The 20,211-nt window shown below is 46.3% G+C and overlaps 1 protein-coding gene across 1 annotated transcript; it reads left to right on the plus strand.

Moving 5' to 3' along the window:
- The first annotated feature begins 11,251 nt into the window (after positions 1–11,251).
- LOC144128359 (uncharacterized) lies at positions 11,252–19,442 on the plus strand. The gene is made up of 4 exons (XM_077661710.1): positions 11,252–11,299; positions 13,893–14,040; positions 18,707–18,923; positions 19,391–19,442. Exons 1-4 carry the CDS (start codon positions 11,252–11,254, stop codon positions 19,440–19,442), a joined length of 465 nt encoding a protein of 154 aa, XP_077517836.1.
- The last annotated feature ends 769 nt before the right edge of the window (positions 19,443–20,211 follow it).

Below are 20,211 nucleotides of genomic sequence, written 5' to 3' on the forward strand. Positions count from 1 at the left end.
AGCCCGCCAGAAATTGTACGCTTTTGGCAAGGAATGTAACAGCAAGTTCAAGATGCGTTTCGACAAACTTATCATCGATGAAAAGCAATTTATCTACGATACCGAATCCGATTCTGTTTTAGAGGTCAAATCATAGCGCTCACTGCCGACGGCTACGCTTCCATTTTCCACTCCCCCTCACCAACAGTCTAGCCGGAATAGAATACCTGCTCATAAGGTCATGTCAGTAATGTACACAAACATCTGCAGTTATTTATCCAAAAAAGAGGCCATTGAAACCCTCCTTCATGACAACGACACCGACATTGCCATTTTCACAGAATCGTGGCTGAATTCTGACGTTGATAACAGCGAGTTACTTGACGATGAAAACTTATTCACTATTCATAGGCTTGATAGGGTTGGGCGCAGAGGAGGCGGAGTGCTGGTTTTTGTAAAATCTAGTATACCTTCATTTCCAGTCAAGATTACTTGTAGCCACGAAATAACATGCGTCCGAATATCTCTACCTTCTAGCACTGTTATCCTCACAGCTTGCTACCGTGCGCCTGATTCCGATAGTACATTTGTTGACGATCTTTGCAGTGTCCTTTCAAACTTGCATTTTCGCTTTCCAAATGCTGAACATGTGGTCTGTGGGGATTTCAACTTCCCAGACATTGACTGGAACAATCTGTATGCACCTTCTCGTCAGTCCAACGAATTTCTTGACATGGTACTCACATTTAACCTCATGCAAACAGTTAAAATAGCAACCCGGGGCACTAATATTCTTGACCTTATCCTGGTATCAAATCCAGATTTTATCCGGTCACTGTCATGTGTTGATTTCCTCAGTGATCATAAATTGCTGTTGTGTGATCTTTCTATTCCAATCCCCATGAAACAACCGTCAATAAAATACATCCGTAGTTACAAAAGAGCCGATTTCGCTAAGATTAATTCCGACCTTAATAAGTATTTTCCGTACTTCCTAAATTCTTCTCCTGCTCGAACAATAGATCAAAACTGGCTACTCTATAAAAATAAAATTTTATCGCTTATTGATGCTTACGTTCCCCTCATACGTATTCGCGGTGATGCTAGGAAACCGTGGTATTCTAACACACTAAGAAGACTATCGAATAAAAAGAAACGCCTCTACCGTGAAGCGAAAAATTCTACTTTCGCTTCTAAATGGCAAAAATACCTGGCATGTCTTCACCAATATACACGGTTATTACGACACAGTAAAAAGAAATTCTTTCATCAGGACTTGAAGAACATCATTCGTAATAATCCAAAGAAATTTTGGTCCATACTGGCACCACACACTCACCGTTCACGAGACATCACCTTGTTTGACGAACGTGGTGCATCTGTTCCCACAGAACTCCGCTCAGATACAATGAATTCATATTTTTCATCGGTGTTCACCCATGAGCCCCCTCAAAATATACCACCAGTTCCCAATTCAAATTTTTCTCAAATGCCCCCCATTCACATTGCAGCGGAAGGCATTGTGAAAATAATTGATGGGCTTAAAACGTCGAAAGCACCAGGCCATGACGGAATTCCTGCAAAATTTCTTAAGAGCACTAAGGAAAGTTCTAGCCTATTCCTTCAAGTTATTTTCGAGCAGTCATTGACTACGGGTTTGCTTCCGAAAGACTGGAAAATAAGCAAAGTTGTGCCGGTGTTTAAAGCGGGTAACAGATCAGATCCCTCAAATTATCGCCCAATATCTCTTACATGCATTGCCTGTAAGCTTCTAGAGCACGTCATATATTCACATGTTGCATCACACCTCGATCAGAACAATTTCTTTTTTACTAAGCAGCATGGTTTCCGTTCCGGTTTTTCGTGTGAAACTCAGCTATTTGAATTTACCACTGACCTCCACTTAAATATGGACTCTTCATTCCAAACTGACATTATCTTTTTAGATTTTTCTAAAGCCTTCGATCGCGTGCCCCATCTTCGCCTCATGTCTAAACTCTCCGGACTGTCCATTGATCCTCTCGTTTTATCATGGATACATTGCTTTTTAACAGGTCGCTCCCAATACACAGTAATCGACAATCATCCTTCAGGCACTACTAACGTTATCTCTGGCGTTCCCCAAGGTTCCGTTCTTGGCCCACTTCTTTTTCTAATCTTCATTAATGACCTTCCTTCCGGTGTTTCATCCACTATTCGGCTTTTTGCGGATGATTGCATCCTTTATCGTCGCATTGTCACTAACAGGGATCAACTATCGCTTCAGAACGACTTACACATAATAGAACGGTGGTGTTCCGACTGGCTTATGCAGCTGAATGTCTCAAAGTGCCAATTCATGCAAGTATCGCGAAAACGTTCCAACATCAGATCTGCATATTCACTCCTGTCAAACACGGTAACCCAAGTCCAATCATATCGGTACCTTGGAATCACCATCTCCAGCAAATTAACCTGGTCGGAACACATCTTATATCTAGCATCTAGAGCATCAAAATCACTTGGCCTCATCCGAAGATCCCTGTACCTAGCCCCTCCTTCTGTTCGAAAATTAGCATACGAAACATTCACCCGTACCATACTTGATTATGCAGCGGCTATATGGAATCCTCACCAAGCATACTTAATTAACACCTTAGAAGCCGTTCAAAACAGAGCAGCCCGTTTTATATCCTCAAATTACAATAGGCACAGCAGTATCACCAGTATTAAATCTTCACTTAACATCCCGCAACTAGAGCTCCGACGGAAAATCGCACGACTCTGCCTCTTTCATAAGTTATATTACAATTTTCCTGATCTTCGTGACACATTATTACTAGCTCCCATCAGAACATCGCGCCGCCTGTTTAACCTCCTCAGCATTCAACGTATACATGGATCGACCTTGGCATTTAATAAATCTTTTCTTCCAACTGCAATAGAAAATTGGAACCTGCTACCCGACTACATTGTTAACGAGCGCGACGCTACTAAATTTCGACAGGCATTAATTAATCACTGTACTGAATAAAAGACACTTCTCAAACTTCACCCAGTTAACTTATTATTTTTCTTGTTGTTTTTGTAGTTGTTACCACCTAATTCAGCCTTGTGCCCTTCATTATTGACCAACGTTGTATTGTGATGTATCGTTTTTCATTTTATTGTATTGCATTATGTTTTGTTGTATTAACGTATTATTCTTAGTTGCATTTGCTTTGTCCCCCCCCCCCCCCTTATGTAATGCCTCAACAGAGGCCTTTAAGGGTATAATAAATGATGATGATGATGAGCACTACGCTGCGTTTCCGCTCGTGGCGGTGTTGAGGAAACCTCCTCATCAGCCTGTAAGGTCGCGAGCTCTACTCTCGGTCGCTGCGGCCGCCTTCCAAAACTTTATTCAGCTTTCTTAGTCGAGGAAAAATAAAAAGCTTCCCAATTCTGAGGATTCAGCCTTGCGGCTTGTATTTTCGTGAATTGAATTGTGTTGATTAGTAACGCGAAGTACTAGAATTCGGAAAAAGCGCTGATTTTTAGTCTTCAGCGCCACACACTACGAAGCGGCAGCCCTGGGAACTAGAAGCCCTTGTAAAGTTTTTCTGCTCTTTCAAATCTTAGCTTCACTAAACACGATTGAGATTCCCGAGCCCTTGTAAAGTTTTTCTGGTCTTTCAAATCTTAGCTTCACTAAACATGATTGAGATTCCCGCGATTCGAACATTCGTTCATGAGCTCAAAAAATCCCAGTATAGGGAGACGTATCTAGCGTTTAAAGCACAGAGGAACTTTCTGCGTTGCCTTAGCTCAGAATTGTACTTAGTGTTTCGCCGAAGATGTTCTGTAAGCTTTAAAACTAGTGTATCTAAGGGCATTATTGACTTAGACGGACGCTTTTCTTTCGACATAGCATGATCAGCGGTGTAGCATGTCAGAATACAGCTAACACGTGCTAACTACTAAGATGGTTACTTGTAAGCTTTTTTTTATCTTAGTCTCTTATTTATTGAGAAGCTTTTAGAACACTGTAAATGAGATCTATATAGGTTTTTATTATTTCAAAAACGCAATTACCCTCGGTGTTGATGCCCAAAACATTTTGCCCATTCCGAAAAGGTGCGCGTATTAGAGGGGTTGCATCGCTTGGAACCTTCTCAAAGGCCGTGGTGTTTTTTTTTGCGCTGCCGGCAGTATTTGTTGGGCGACAGCGCCGTGGGTAACTGCAGTTTGTAAATTATAAAACACATATATATTTTACTCACTCTTAGCTAAAAGCTTCTCAGTAAATAAGAAGACTAGCAATAAAAGTTAGAAAACTAACTATTGAGTATTAATTAACCAGCCTACTAAGTAGCGCCTCTTGTGTCTAATGCGCTACGCCACTTAAAATGCAAAGGTGGGAAAGCGCCGTACTAATTCAAAAGGCAGAACATCTTAGGTGAAACAGCCGGTATATGTGCACAGCCAGCCCTTCGGTCCGTTTGTTTATATTGGACGCCAGTATTTGTTTCTCCGTTATTAAGTGATCATGAAATAAAAAAACGGCCGTGGCTTAGCTTGGTTAAGCCTGGTGATTGCGAAGCTTCTCGTTCTTCTGTCTCCCTAGCTCGCTGATGCTTCCTCTTTGCATTCTGCCGAGCTGCCTTGTTCTTAGGCACCATCGTAACATCTGGCTGTATGACTGCCTTGGCGAGAGGAGCGGAGCTGTTTTATACAGCTGGTGTGACGTCACTCTGACCGTAGCGCCCCTGGTGAGAGGAGCGGGAGTTAGGCCGCCGTTGGTGGCTACCGCCTCGCCTCGCGACGGCGTGAGATGGGGCCCCGTTTTTACACAGCTGGTTTGACGTCACACCGACCGTAGCGCCCCTGGTGAGAGGAGCGGGAGTTAGGCCGCCGTTGGTGGCTACGACCTCGCCTCGCGACGGCGTGAGATGGGGCCCCGTTTTTACACAGCTGGTGTGACGTCACTCTATGTCACGTGGTGTGACCTCACGCAGCGAGGTAACGCTAAAGGTCAATGGTGCCTACCACCGCCTCGCCACAGAACGGGCTGAAGTGCGACCTAAAGTAGTATTGCTTCGCAATAAAAAAGATTGATTGGTTTCATTCCCCGACGAGAAACATCGACGCTGACAGGGCCTGTTCTTGAAAGCTGACTTTTCCTGACAGACTCTCTTCTTGAGAGGAACACCCCCTCCGGCTATGCGAGTCATTCGACTATACCAAACAGGTGCACGTGCGCAATTTATGCACGAGGGCTTGATGCCTCCACGCTCTGATCAGCGGTCTTCATCAATTCTTAATAACATCTAACCTATGGTTGAAAGCTACGTCTCTTCGCATGTCACAAAATTATACCAAAATGACAGGCAGTTATTTCGCTGGAAAATTACAATTGACGTCGTGTGAATAGGGCTTGTGCCGGAAATAAGGGGGTATTTTGTATATGGCGAGGAAGTGAATGTCCTTTGTTGGATAAGAAGGCAAAAAAAATAGGTGCTACAAAACGAAGTCAGGATAGCATAAAATGATGCACAAAATCTTGCATGGAGGGGACCAAAAAATAACAAACTTTGCACTGCAGCCGGACGATACCTCGATGAGGGGTCTAGGGCGGCTGACCGAGGGACGAGAGCAACAATATGATGGCACTAAGTTCCCGAGAACTCATGAGAAACAGAAATTATGGCGGGATTGATATGTTGCCTGCAGGAAGAATCAGCATCGTTTTTATCTAGAATGGTTGGGTATTATTGGGGAATCTGCGCTGTCAACATGGCGTACGCGTCTGCCCACTGGGATAGCAAAAGCTGCTCATATCGTCCTATCGGGTCACCAAGAAAACACGTAGGGTCAGAGTGTGTCTATGATGTCCCTTCGTAAAGAAATATCAAACTCATCCTAAGATGTCACACTGAAGGAGATGCATTTTGTTACGTCTGCGGGGGGGGGGGGGGGGGATGGGGGGGATTCTTGGCTATGGGTGCGGGCGAAATCGCGGCTCATAGAAAAAAACTCCAAGCGAAAAACTCTCAAATATGTTTCCGTTTCAGAGAAAACCCTGTCTGCTTACGAGCGGAAATGCGAGAGCCTGTCCGTGTACTGTCATGTCCTCTTTCTCCCTGCATATTTCTTTTTTTTTCTGCAATTTTCTGTTTATTTTTACGCGACAACGTATACAGATCGTTCGGTTGAATGCTGTCGGCGTCGTAGTAGTAGTAAACAAAACGCATCGAAATTATTCCCATACGCGCGGATCGGGTGTCCACCGAGATATAAGACAGGCGTCATTTTCCTTTCCTTAAATTGAGCAACGGGCAAAGCGTCGCGGCGAACGGACGAAGGTGTTCCGTGGACCCCTTCCGGCTGTTTTTTGCCTGCGCAGCCCGTTATGGATTCCCATACTAAACCGCTAGTTATTAGAGAGAAGGTCCCCGGTTAAGACGTAGTTTCAGTGGTCTGGAGTTGCACGAGACGAAGACGAAAGACGGGGAACCGAACGCCTTCTCTATCGCCGTGATTTACTAGGCCACTTACAGTGCTATGCAGAAAAAACTGGACTGCTAACCCATAAAGGTTAGTTTAAAATAATTAATGTGAATTAGCTCAGCCATTCCAGGTTATGCAATGCAAAAGATGTCAGCATTCGAGTGTTCGTTGCCGATGACAATATTCTAGACGGCGATGGCTTTGAGGAAAGGAAGGGCACATAACTGGCTCCCTGGATATGTGGACGCCTCATTCGTGCTTTGATACATGTGGCGGCGGTAAGTGAGAGAGAGAGAGAGGTGAGCTGAATACATTAGCGCTAACAGCGTTGTGGCCGGCATGTGGCACTGCATCAATAGCTACGCCGCAGCGTTCGTTTGGTGATCAATCTCTCGCGATCAACAATTAACTGCATGCCACCTCTCAGGGCTGCAGGGAGGGCGCGCTACCTATCCAGTGTGCGAAACGCAATCAAACCAGTCTTTTACGGTTGGACACCAACGCCACGCACATGAAAGCGAGATTGATCTCTCCGCTGACCCACAGAGCCTGTTCTGCGCCGTTCCTTTCGTGAAAATGAACAGCCTTCACAAAGTCTTCAACGCCAATGAACTCTATGAACGCTGTTGTCTCATTTGTTTTGTTTGGTTTTTTAGGAAAGGAAATGGCGTAGTAACCATATCACATATCTCGGTGGACGTCCGAACCGCACCGTAAGGGAAGCTATAAAGGAGGGAGGGAAAGAAGAGAAAACTGAAAATTGAAAGTTGGATCGAAACGCAGCGGCCGTGGTCGGATTCGAACCGCGACGGGTTCCACATACGCATACCCGCCCCCGATCCTGGCCAACCATACATTCCGGGAGGTAACATCAGACGGGTGTACGCACTGCCGGTTGAGAGGGTCCCTCGACTGTCCCTGTATAATCTGGGAATGCCCATATTCTCCTGAGAGGGCGCTCAATAACAATAGTAAAGAAACCTGGGAGACCCTGCTTTGTACTTCGGACGCTGAACTTCCCCTCCGCCTCGTCTGACTGGCTCAAGAGACCGCCGAGGCACAGGACCTCCTCGCCAGCATCTAAAGCGGTGCCTCCTAGCTCTCCGGCCTAGTGCTGAGGGCTTTGGGCCAGTACCTTCGGCTTCTTGTACGCGAAGAAAAGAGACAACGCGAAGTTATCCGTCTCTCCCTGGCCGCTGCTGAGATCCAGGATATTCCGGACGACGGCTCAGAGGGTGGATATGGCTGAACCACGCTGCGCCTCGAATCTCCACCAACCTTTCTTTTTGTTTCTCTCTCTCTCTCTTTCCGCCCGCATTGCCTCAGTGTTCGACTTCAAAGCGTTAGCTCCGAGAGCTTCAACTGATAAGTTGGTGCACTTAGCAAACGTCAAGACCAAATTCAAACATTCGCGGATGTTTCCTTTCCGGAAACATTTCTAAAACACAAGCAGCGCCATCTACCTCAACATTTTGTACTGCTATTGTGTGGAGGGTTCTGGAATAATTTCGACAACCTGGGGATCTTTAACGCATACTGAAATCGCACCGCATACGGGCGCCTTAGCGTTTCGCCTCCATCGAAACGCGGCGGCCGGGTTTCGATGGAGGTGAAGATGGTTTGCATGTAGGTTTTATGCGGTTTAACGCCTCAAAGCAGATCAGATTCAGCACGCCGTTTTTCTCGTGATATTATTTTTTGTTAAATTTTACGGCTGATTAAAAATCTAAAAAAACGGTTAAATTCAGGTTTCCCACGTCTAAAACTTCGTAACAAAAACAGTTTCTCTCTGGGCACAGCGCACGAAAGACAGGACTGAGAAAGAGACAAACACAGCGCTGACTTACGACTGAATGGCTTTATTGCTCGCATGCAATAAATAGGCGAAAAGGAGCACAATCAACAGTTCGCCTATTTATTCGCCTTTTCGCCTATTTATTGCATGCGAGCAATAAAGCCATTCAGTCGGAAGTCAGCGCTGTGTTTGTCTCTTTCTCAGTCCCGTCTTTTGTGCGCTGTGCCTTCATTTAGTACCATGTACCGACTAGCCCCGACAAACACCTTATTGCAGTTCTCTCTGGGAACCACGCGAAAACAAATGTACCAAATTACCAAATCCGCCAACGCAAATACTGCACAAGTTGCTAAACTTGTTGCTAAAATGAAGCTACACAATTGTAAAACAGTGTGAGGATTCCACGATTCATTCCAGTCTTTTGCTTGAAATTCACGGCTTCTAACAAACTAGCAATTTTCTGCGATTTGCTATCAAAAATTGGTGGCCTTGCTCTTTTAGGCCGGGATATACGTAGCGAAAGCGCGCAGACTTCTGCATCGAAAGAGTGCATTCATTAGATGCGCCTTTATTCATGGTTAGAGCTTGAGCCGTCGTGGCAGAGTGGCAGCGTCTCCGCCTCAAACGCCAAAGGCCCTGGTTTGATTCTGAGCCTTGGCACAGGTTTCTTTTAATTCAATGAGTGCGCGGGGAGTTTCAGGGGCTCACATAGATGCCGCCACCGAAAAAATTGGTTAGCATTTAGGCGCAGGCTCTGCTAAGGTGCGTTTATACTCGGGCGTAACGGGCGCGCACGCACTGCACGGCGACGTCACGTCGGAAAATGCGAGCCTCTATACTCTGCGCTTGACCGCCAACGCGTTGGGCGGCTTCCGCGCTTTCTGAACGCGTGCGAGTTCACGTTCATTGCGGTCGCCCCGCCCATCTCTTGCGTCTTCTCACTTTTGTGACACGTGACTGTGGAGAGGGGGACGTGCGCAGGCCTTATAAAGAAAGGATGGACTCAAGAGGGACATTTGGAAGGGAGGAGACGCAAGTACGAGCTTTTCAGGAGACCTCCGCCGCTTCAGCCAGTGCGTTCCAATTGTCTGGACTGTTCCCGACATGTGCCTTCTTTTGGAAGCGCTCTTAAAACGCATCTTTGCTGCTTTAGCGATGGAAAAGAAAGTGACTTGTAGCAATGACAGCAGAGCCAAGCGATTGGCCGTTATAGTGAAAAGAGAACATTCTTATTCGAAGACAAGCAGTGCATATATCGCCCAGGGACGCCCAAGCTGCAATCGCGGTAACTGCCCTCGACGATATTCTGCCACAGTGGCCTACATTCGCTTACTCTTTGGGTTATCAAGGGCATGTCATTAATGTTTATTACGGTATTAACGGTTTTTTGGCGAGAGCCTCTATACTCCAACTGCGCTTGACCACGGACGCGTTCGGTGGCTTCCGGGCTTTCTGACCGCACTGGCGGAGACTTGGAGCACGATTCTATTCCGCGACGAGTGCGCCAGCCGCGGCCGGTCCAGCCAAACCGGTTCGGCCCCGCGGCGAGGCGCGCGCTGCACGTCACGTGCCTCCTCGGAGCGCCGCCACGGAGAAATCGCAAGTTCGCAGCCAGTAAAGCTTTCACTTTAAAACCTGGAAACCTGCATTGGCAGATTGAACACAAATCGGAGTACACAATGTTTAAGCACATCGTTTCCACGTATTTTCTGTTTTCGAATAGGACAACCAGGGTGGGAGAAGAAAAATTGAAAATTGGTTGTTAGGGAAAGAAAATGGCGCAGTATCTTTCTCAAAACTCGGCGGACACCTGGACCGTGTTGGAAGGCAGCGGATAGAGGAGGGAATGAAAGAACAAAGGAAGATAGAGGTGCCGTAGTGGGGGGCTCCGGAATAATTTCGATCACCTGGGGATCTTTAACGGGCACTGACATCGCACAGCTCACGGGCGCCTTAGCGTTTCGCCTCCATCGAAACGGAGCCGCCGCGGTCGGGTTCGAACCCGGAAAACCAATTTAAAATATTTTCCTCCACTGAACCAGGGAGCCAGTCATGGCCCCCTCCCTTTTCTGAAAATCATCGGTCTAGAACGTTGTCAACGCCGAAGCCAATGAACACAATGAACGCCCATGGCCCATAGCTTCAGTGCCGCGTTTCCGCCACAGCGCTGTCAGCACTGCCAACGCATGCGGCGCACATTTGCCACTACCGCCTCGTAGCGCGACAAATGTCTTAAGTGCCTGTCGTATGCTTTCGAAGCTGCCGCTATTTATCGATTTCAGCACAGCTCCGGCACGGCGACGTTACGTGGTTCTCCTCAGTTCTAGGCCGTATGAAACACATGCCGAACCATCTATGGAAGAGAGTAGTAAAGCTTTCACTTTAAAAAGTTACCTGCGCTTTAGCTACTCCTTAACGCGGTTGGAGAGCGAAAGCTGTGGTGCATCAGGCAAGTAGACGCGGCTTGGCGTCTGTGTTGAGTGCATTCCTCACACTAGATAGGCAGCGCGCCCACCCTGCCGTCCTGGCAGGTGGCAGTTGAAGTGAGTGAGTGAGAAAAAAAGTTTATTGAGCTCTAGATTCACAGGTCTTCTGATGGCTTCGTCCATCTTCTTGCAGAACGGTCGGTTGTCTTTAAAAGTCCAGGGCTCCGCTCAATGCTTCTACCAGTTGTGCTCTGAACACCAAGAAAAGATCAAATATTCGTTTTTAAGAAGCATTCGACAAGCTCACCTGCTCTAAAGCTTCACAAAACTGGAGTTTACCTTGTGTTATAGAACAAGGATGGTATACTTTGGAGTCTGACTCTTTCAGTTCCTGCTGTAAAGAAAGCGGATGCCTGTCGCGAGAAAACTTTGTTCTGAAAACACATGCCGTCACATTTGCTCTTGCGCAGGCCGAAAACGGAAAGCCAGTGGAGGCGGACGCATAGGACCACAACGAGCCCGGACGTCTGAATGCAAAATGCAAAATCCAGAGACGACCGACTCAGATACGGTAACTGCAGCTATGCATCACGAATCAGGGGCGGCGGATGTGGAACCGCTTTGCGTCGAGGTGAGTACGACAGCGACTCCACCACGCGTCCGTGGACACTGCAATTCGGATGGGGAGCGTACCAGTCCGCCGAGCCTTCGCTGCTTCCCTGATGTCATTAGGCTGGAGGCTCTCGAGGGTAAAGAAGGGCGAACTTCCAGAAGTGGTAGCACTAACTGTATCGCTTCCAGCCATAAATTACCAGGGCACTTGTCTCCTTACACGGAGGAAAGCGAAAGCATGGAACTTTCTAGACCACGGATTTTCCTCCACGACGCTAGTGCGCGATTTATTTATATTTCTATTTTTGATTTTGTTACTTTCTTTTTCATTTTTACTTTTTCTTTTTTTTAAATTTTTCGTATATTCGTATTGTTTTTTACTTTGCTTATCACGTCCAAGTGCTATGTCGACGTCCGTGGCTATTATTTCGTCGAAGTGTAATTAATTAGGTAATTGCAATTCATCGACCAAATGTTTTCTATACCAAGATCTCATCACGCACTAACTGACACTGTCAAAGTTGTGCACATTTATCTTCACAGAACGACGTAATCGTGCTGAGAATGTTTTTGTGACATAAAACAGGCACAAAAACACGGGCTTTGTGACGTCAAATGTAATTTTCGCGTTTAATTAACTAGTTCCAATTAATCGGCCAAGTTTTGCCCATAGCTTGACCTCATAACGCAGTATATACCACAGTCAAACTTTTGCACATGTATTTGTTTAGAACGACACAATCGTGCGGAGAAGCTATTTCGATGTCTTTGGCGGTTGTAACGTCGAAGTGTAATTTTCGCGTTTAACTAATCTTACTACATCCACCAAATTTTTCCCACAGCGAAAACTCATCGCACACTAACGAACAAACCAAACTTTTGCACATTTATCATCACATAACGACGTAATTGTGTGGATAATTTTTTGCTTATACGGAACTCGGGACATAGCCATCTAATGCTTTCTCATTAAAAACAGCCACTTGAGCATGGCACCTCGCTATGCAACTCACAGGTGGCACGTTTTAGAGTGAGAGTATTTCTCCTGGGTATTATTCCATTCGAACATCTATACCAGCTGAAGGATTTCGTTTTCACTGGCGGCATACCACGGACCCGATCGACGCAGGTTCAATCCTGGCCGCGGCGGTCGCATTTCGATGGAGGCGATATATTAGGGGCCTCCTCCTCCTCTACGGAACGCCTCGCTTGCTTCTAGAGTCGGCCATTTAAATGACTTGTTCACATCTTTGTTATATTTCGCGGAGGTGTTCTGAATTCCTGTAGTTCTCGTCGTCTATGATGACTTGCATGCTTCCTGAGAGCTTCATGTAAGAGCGCCAGATTGTATTCTTGCACCTGGCGCGTCCTTCTTGTTTCATCCTCCACGCTCCTAGATTTTTTTTAATGCAGTAGCATTAGAGTTATCCTCACGCCATAACCCCGCTGACGACTAGTGTGACGTAGTTTCCTTATTGGTCGCTACGGTGATAACGGCACCTGATGTTGTGCGCCCACAACGGACCATCCAAAGAGTGCCACCCACAGGAAGCAGATTGAAACCACTAAATGCTAAGTAGACTGTGCAGGATGGTGCGACAGCGTTAGTGGTCTTGATTCATGTGGAGAGCAGTTGGCCGTCCTGGTCGTGAAAAACTGGCATGTCTAGAGTGTGGTAATATTGAAAGAATGCGAAAGCATCTTTTGACCTAATGGCCTTTACCATAAAGACCCTCACATAAAGGCCTTCAACCTAAAGTCCTTTACCCAAAATGCCTTTTCCCAGAATGCATTCACCCTATCGTCCTTTGACATAAAGGGATTTGCATATGCCTATGAAGTCACTATCACTATTAATATGTCTCAGTGCGTTTACTCATTGACTAATTGCTTTTTTCTTGTTGCGTGACGACTTGATATCGAAGGAACTCCAAAGGTATAGCCTTTCATTCAGGGCGACAAAATTACGATACCTGTGCAGTACACAGTAAAGCGCCCCTGCCTCCAAGAGTTCACGTATACTCCTGACGGGACCAGCAAAATGGCATGACGAGTAAATGGCTACGTGTAGCAGTACGCTCATGTGATCACATGTTGGTTATCCTGGTGGGCCTCGGGGCACCTTAAGAGATGCAATGGCCGGGAAGTGAGCACTCTAGGCGACATCATTATGTCACGTGATCTGTGGTCAGATAATTACATAGCCGAAAATAACGTGACATGCTCACGCTATCTACAGCGTCCGTCCATGTCTCTCGCAGCCTTGGCCCACATATGCAGCGTGAGTTCTGGCAGTAAAAGAACGTTTTTTGCGGTTGCGACATATTATAATTTCCAGACCATTCCGCTCTGAGACCTTGCTCCGTGCAGTTTTAACAGTAGTAAGTTATTCTCGAGCCAATCTCCGTTTTTTTTTTCAGTCTTAAAAGGAGTCTGTTACAGGAAAGTACTCGTGCTGAGAAGAGTTCACGAATACTACGCCCATTTTCGGCTGCTCGGTGAGGCTTCATTAGTAGGCATAATTTATAGCTCCGCTAGTAGAGCTTCTCTTTGCAGCTGAGGTTTTGCAGCGGCTAGCGCAATGTGACCTGTCCTCGTCGCCCCTCCCACAGGTCGAAGAGGAAACCGATGCTCTCTCCAATGCCTACGTGTCCAGCATCATGCCGGACATGAGCACCATCGTCCAAGCAGCGAGCGACGTTCCGTCTTGTGCTGGCCGCCAACACCTCTGCGACGAACCAAGCACGAAGAGACGCCGAGGTGAGTGAGAGCAGTGCGCTACTTGCGCAGTCCGATGCACTCCGGTCGGCAATTTAAAATACCAATTAGGCAGTGTTATTTTCGTTCCGCACCATACACATATCCGCATCAGGTCTCCAAGGGGAACAACATGTAGTCTTTGAACCAATATAGGTAAGGGACGTCGGCAGAACGGATTCATTACCATGCGAACAGGACGGTAAAACCCTTCACCTTAGGTCCCATTATGAAAACGATGTGCGCCTCGAACAGTACCCGTAGAGGTCCCTTTATGTAGACGTGGAAAGCTTCCAAGCCCTACCGGTAGTAACAGCTAGCGGCTGCTCGAATTAGAGAGGATTAGAACCGCGGAGACGTATCAACGTGGACGTACACCGGAATATCGAATGTCTACTGTGAACTTTCACCCGCAGGTGCTCCCCTCTAACCACATAGCTACCACTTCACATGCATAGCATGTCGCTGGTAATCCAGTTTACCGGATTGTCTTTACCTTGATATGCACTGTACCCCCGGTAGCACATGTAGACGCAATCCTGAAACTATAGTGACGATTCTCGCTCTGATGCTCGTCAAAATGGGCGCGTGGGTGTGTGTGTTTGCATTTGAACAGTTTGTGCTCGACACCTCGCGAAATTGGTGGCTGTGCAGAGCAAACCTGGCCCACAGATACGGGATGCCGCAGTTAGTGTATATGTCCTTCACTTAGAACAAGCGAAAAGAGCAAATGCTTACGGTTGTGGGGTTGTATATGTACTGACGCAGAGTCCTGTATGTGTGCGGACTTGTATGCTTAGCTCATGCTCACGCCAGAGTGGCCGCCATGCAAGTGCACAGTGTTATGGCGCCAATAAATGGATGCCCAGTAAAAAAAAACTTACCGAATCGTGCTCAATTTATGACAGTATGTTCTGTAAGTTTGTGGCAACAACATATGATTTTTCTGTAGTATTGCACCATTTTCTGTCGCATTCCAGTAGTTATATCTGATACTTTTCTGCAGTTTTTTTGAACAATGAACAAAGTAAAAACACAGTACACTGTACTGATGGGCTTCTTTAATGCGAAAGTGGGGAACAAGCAGCCTGGCGACGAGGCGGTAGGCGACTACGGGATAGGTTCTGTGAACAGCAGGGGGGCAGTTATTAGTAGAGTTCGGAGATAGAAATAATTTCCGCATCATAAATACCTCCTTCCGCAAACAACAGAACAGAAAGTGGACCTGGAAGAGCCCTAATGTTGAGGATAAAAATGGAATTGACTTCACACTATGCGCTCACCCTGGAATCGTGCAGGATGTGGAAGTCTTCGGAGAGGAACGTTGTAGCGACCACAGAATGGTAAGGTCTCGAATTAGCTTAGACTTGAAGAAGGAACAGAAAAAGCTAGTAAAGGGGAAGTGCATTAACGAGCTAGCGGTAAGAGGGAAAGTAGAGGAATTCAGGATATCGCTGCAGAACAGACACTTAGCTTTAACTGAGGAAGACGATCTTAATGTTGATACAGTGTACGATAATCTGACAGCTATCATTACGGAGTGCGCAGAAGAAGTAGGCGGTAGGACGGCTCGACAGGATACCGGCAAGCTATCTCAGGCGACGAATGATCTGATTAAGAAACCTCAAGGCATGAGGGCGTCTAACCCTACAGACCGAATTGAACTAGCAGAGCTATCGAGGTTAATAAATAAGCGCAAGGTAGCCGACATAAATAAGTTTAATATGGAGAAAATCGGGCATGCTCTAAAGAACGGAGGTAGCCTAAAAGCGGTGAAGGGGAAATTAGGCATAGGTAAAAACCAGATGTATGCGTTAAGAGACAAGGAGGGCAATGTCATTAGCAATATGGATAATATAGTTAAAGCAACCGAGGACTTCTACACAAATCTATACAGTAGCCAATGTATTCAAGACGTTAATGATGGAGACAGTAGCGCACAGCAATGCATCATCCCGCCAGTAATGAAAGATGAAATAAAGAAAGCCTTAGGAGAAATGCAAAGGGGGAAAGCAGCTGGTGAGGATCAGGCAACAACAGATCTGTTGAAAGACAGCGGGGAGATTTTTCTAGAAAAACTAGCCACCTTGTATACGCAATGCCTTATGACCTCGACCATACCTGAATCTTGGAGAACGCAAATATTATCTTAATTCATAAGAAAGGAGACGCCACAGACTTTAAAAGTTACAGACCGATCACCTTCTGTTGCCTACATGGTATATACTGAGATGAACGCTAATAGAGTCAGGGCAACCTTAGACTTTAATCAACAAAATGATCAGGAAGGCTTTCGTAAAGGATATTCCACAATGGATCACAATCACACTATCAATCAGTTGATAGAGAAATGCGCAGAATATAACCAACCCCTATATATAGCCTTAACTGATTATGAGAAAGCATTTGACTCAGTGGAAACGTCTGCATTCATACAGGCATTGCGGAATCAGGGTGTTGGTGAGCCTTATGTCAAACTACTGGAAGATTTATATATATATATAAATATATATATATAGGAATTGTACAGCTACCATAGTCCTCCACAAAGTCAGCAAGAAAATTCCAATAAGGAAAGGCGTCAGGCAAGGAGACACGACCTCGCCAATGCTATTCGCCGCCTGTTTGCAGGAGGCATTCCGAGGCCTGAATTGGGAACAGCCTGGGATAAGAGTTAATGAAGAATACCCAAATGATCTGCGATTCGCTGATAAAATTGCCTTGCTGAGTCACTCAGGAGATGAACTGCAAATTACGATCAATGAGTTAGACAGGCAGAACAGAGTGCTCTGTATAAAAATTAACATGCAGAAAACGAAAGTAATGGTCAACAGTCTAGCAAGAGAACAGTAGTTCACAATTGGCAATGAGGTGCTGAAAGTTGTAAAGGAATTCGTCTGCACAGGGCAGGTAGGGACAGTTGATCCAGATCATGAGAGGGAAAGAACTAGAACGCTAAGAATGGGGTGGAGCGCATATGGCAGGTTCTCTCAGATCATGAATAGCAGGTTACCAATATCCCTCAAGAGAAAACTGCACACAACTGTATCTTACCGGTACTCACCTACGGGGCAGAAACGTGGAGGCTTACGGAAAGGGTTCGGCTTAAGTTAAGAACAACACAGCGAGCCATGAAAAGGAAAATGATAGGTGTAACATTAGGAGACCGGAAGCGGGCAGAGTGGGTGAGGGAACAAACGCGTGTTATTGATACCCTAGTCGAAATCAAGAGGAACAATTGGGCTGGAGCAGGGCATGTACTGCGAAGGGATGATAACCGCTGGTTCTTAAGGATAGCGGAGTGGATTCCAAGAGAAGTTAAGCGTAGCAGGGGGCGGCAGAAGGTTAGGTGGGCGGATGAGATTAGTAAGTTTGCAGGCATAGGGTGAGCGCAGCTGGCAAAGGACAGGGTTAAGTGGAGAGACATGGGAGAGGCCTTTGCCCTGCAGTGGGTATAGTCAGGCTCATGATGATGATGATGATGGTGGTGGTGGAGTTCTTTGCGGGACAAGGGACAGCACAATACTACTGAAAATTTTATTGTCTGTTATGGCAGACATTTTTCGTCTGTGTTGTTATACTGGTTGCGTAATTTATCCGATTCACTTAACAAGCGCATCGCAAAGTGTGCGCAGGCGCAATCTCCGCGACGTCACGTGACATTGGAGTGAGGTTGCCGTCGTTGTTGAGTATTATCTACTTAATAATATAGACGGATTGCCCCACGACCCTGTTCTGACGCAATGAGTGATTTGCCAACTCGTCCCCTATGCTGACAAGGCGAATTTGAGACAACTGGGCAGCCCTCCCCGTGCACCTGCATATCCTGCACTAAATCCTATCCATGCCCTCTGAAAACGTTACGACTACCGAGTGTTTTTGAAGGGAGCAGAACATCTTGTTTTCCTGCTTTTTAAAATATCAGGATCTCATCCACGCGTAACTGCGGATGGGCAGAAAAATAGTTATAAAACCTTATAAGTAATAAATAATTTATAAATCGTGTGGTGTAGAGCCGCTAGCAATATGTTTCCCACGTTGTGAGTACTTGAGCTAAGATAAAAAGTGTAATAAACGCATTTCGATCTCCGTGAAGAAGTTTAGCATCGTAACATTTACCACGAAGCAGCAGAGATTAAAGAAAGGTTTCCATTGCCAATACCAACACGGTTAACAATACGGGAGGGAGGGGAGCGAGGGGACAAACACGCACAGAACGGAAAGGCATGTGCTTTAGTGCTGCGCCACAGCGCTGGCTTTTGTCTTTATATCTGGACTGGAAAGACCACTGAAAAATGACGTCCAACACGATGCCTCTAGATTAACATGTGATTGGAGGCGAATTTTAAGAACTCTTTCATATTGCACAGCCTTTTACATAAAATTGAACTCTGAATTACTTCTTTTGCCACATTGGGCTTGGTCAATACTTGACAGGGAGACGACACAGCGCCTATTGCTGGATGTCGATTTGAGTTTGTGCGCGGTTCTGTCATTGCCGGCGCTAAAAAAGCGGTACTCGGGGGAAATTTCGCCGCTCAAAGAAGGGGTAAAGGAGAAAACGGGCGCAATTCAGAATTACTGTGCAGGAAACAAATGGCGTAGCTTAAAAGAATGGTACTGCTGGCTGGCGCCGCCATCATTTGTTGCTGATGGCCGTCCCTCGCAGGAGCTGGCTTGCAGTCGACCTTCAGACGGCAGAACCAACCAAATACAGAGGACACATGCACGGTGGACAGGGTGCCACCTGGTCCCCTGGGGGAACTGCTGCCCGCGGGCACCTGCCTTCGGCGTCCATCAGGCTTCTTGGTGGAGCACATCGCTAACGCTATCCACAAGAGTCCGCGGCAAATGTTGCGCGCGTCACACATCTACGAGGCACTGAGGTCAGCCCCTCTTCTGACGCATGATCTAGAAGGTATCTTGCCTGATCGCGAAGACCTTAGGTTGCACCACCCTCTCCTAAGCTTTTGAATGCTTATAAACTAGGCAGAAATGACGAAAACAGACCTTTCCTGTGCCCCACTCCCGCACTTTCTCTTGCTAAGTTTTTGGTCTCCCCCGGCTCAGTATGGTCACGTGGGGTCCTGACGGACTGCGCCGCGTCACGGAGACTGTAGGAAACAGCAGTCCGGGAGTACCCCACATAACGTGCATTTCAGGCTACATCGCATTTTGTCTCGCGTGTGAGCAGCTCTCTTCAAGATGTGCCCAGCTTAAAACGTCCTAAACGACTTGCGCTTCTCGAAACGAGTAATATGAGCAACACATCATGGAGCTCGATAACTGAAGTTACTCTGAATCGTTGCTCGTCATTTCGGTGTTCTCTCTTACCTGTCTCACGAATGCGCAGGAACAAGTTCCCGTTCTACCGCTTCGTGGATATGGACGCCCAGGCCACTTGAATGGTGAGTGCAACCGGGAAAGAGAGAAAAGGGAGGAGAAAATGAGAAGGGCCTTTTCTGGAGAAGACTACTTTTGAGAATGTATTTAAAACCACCGACATACTGGTCTGCATAGTTGTGACTTAAAGGGGAAAAAGGAACAGAAAAAATATTGCGCAAAAGATATTTACAGGAAAGTATTCTGCTAACGGGAGCTGCAATTGCCGCAGCCTCTCTATTCTATAAGAAATACCTTCTTGTAATTCCTCTGGTTATCTTTCTATCCTTTTGAACTCATTGAGGTGACATACATAATCTTTTAACTATGTGGTTGTGCACGTAGTTATGAGCTAAAGATGGCCATGTACCCAATGTGCGCTTACAAAGAAACCCAAGCAATTTATCATTATCTAGCAGAGTTTACACCACTTTGTTGATCAACTGGAGATCTGCCGTGCTGACGAAAAACTGCTGCCGAGGAAACCGGGCCTGCAAACCCTAGGCTAGCAAAAATCTTTCCTTCCTTTTTACTATTTTTTCATTAAAAAAACCACTACCACGTGCACCAAACCCTAGGATGCATTACTGCATGCACCAAACATTTTCTGCTCTTGTCCTGGATGCGGGATGTAAGCATTCACTACATTTTAGTTAACAGTCCCCTTTCATAGTTTAAAACGAGAGCAGTTAGAGGCTCGTTCCTTAGGTTAAGCGCCGTCCTAGAAGTAGTACTAGTTTCTTCAGTAGTAGTGGTAGTCGACGTAGAGGGTGGTCACCATAGTGAAGGAAG

This window comes from Amblyomma americanum, chromosome 1 (assembly GCF_052857255.1).
Source record: "Amblyomma americanum isolate KBUSLIRL-KWMA chromosome 1, ASM5285725v1, whole genome shotgun sequence".
Lineage (NCBI taxonomy): Eukaryota > Metazoa > Arthropoda > Arachnida > Ixodida > Ixodidae > Amblyomma > Amblyomma americanum.

Bases quoted from the DNA above. Each gene is read 5' to 3' on its own strand.
- LOC144128359 (XM_077661710.1), top strand. From the start codon at position 11,252: ATGCATCACGAATCAGGGGCGGCGGATGTGGAACCGCTTTGCGTCGAG. The intron at 11,300-13,892 runs GTGAGTACGACA...CCCCTCCCACAG, and splicing joins TGGAACCGCTTTGCGTCGAG to GTCGAAGAGGAAACCGATGC. The intron at 14,041-18,706 runs GTGAGTGAGAGC...CGTCCCTCGCAG, and splicing joins AAGCACGAAGAGACGCCGAG to GAGCTGGCTTGCAGTCGACC.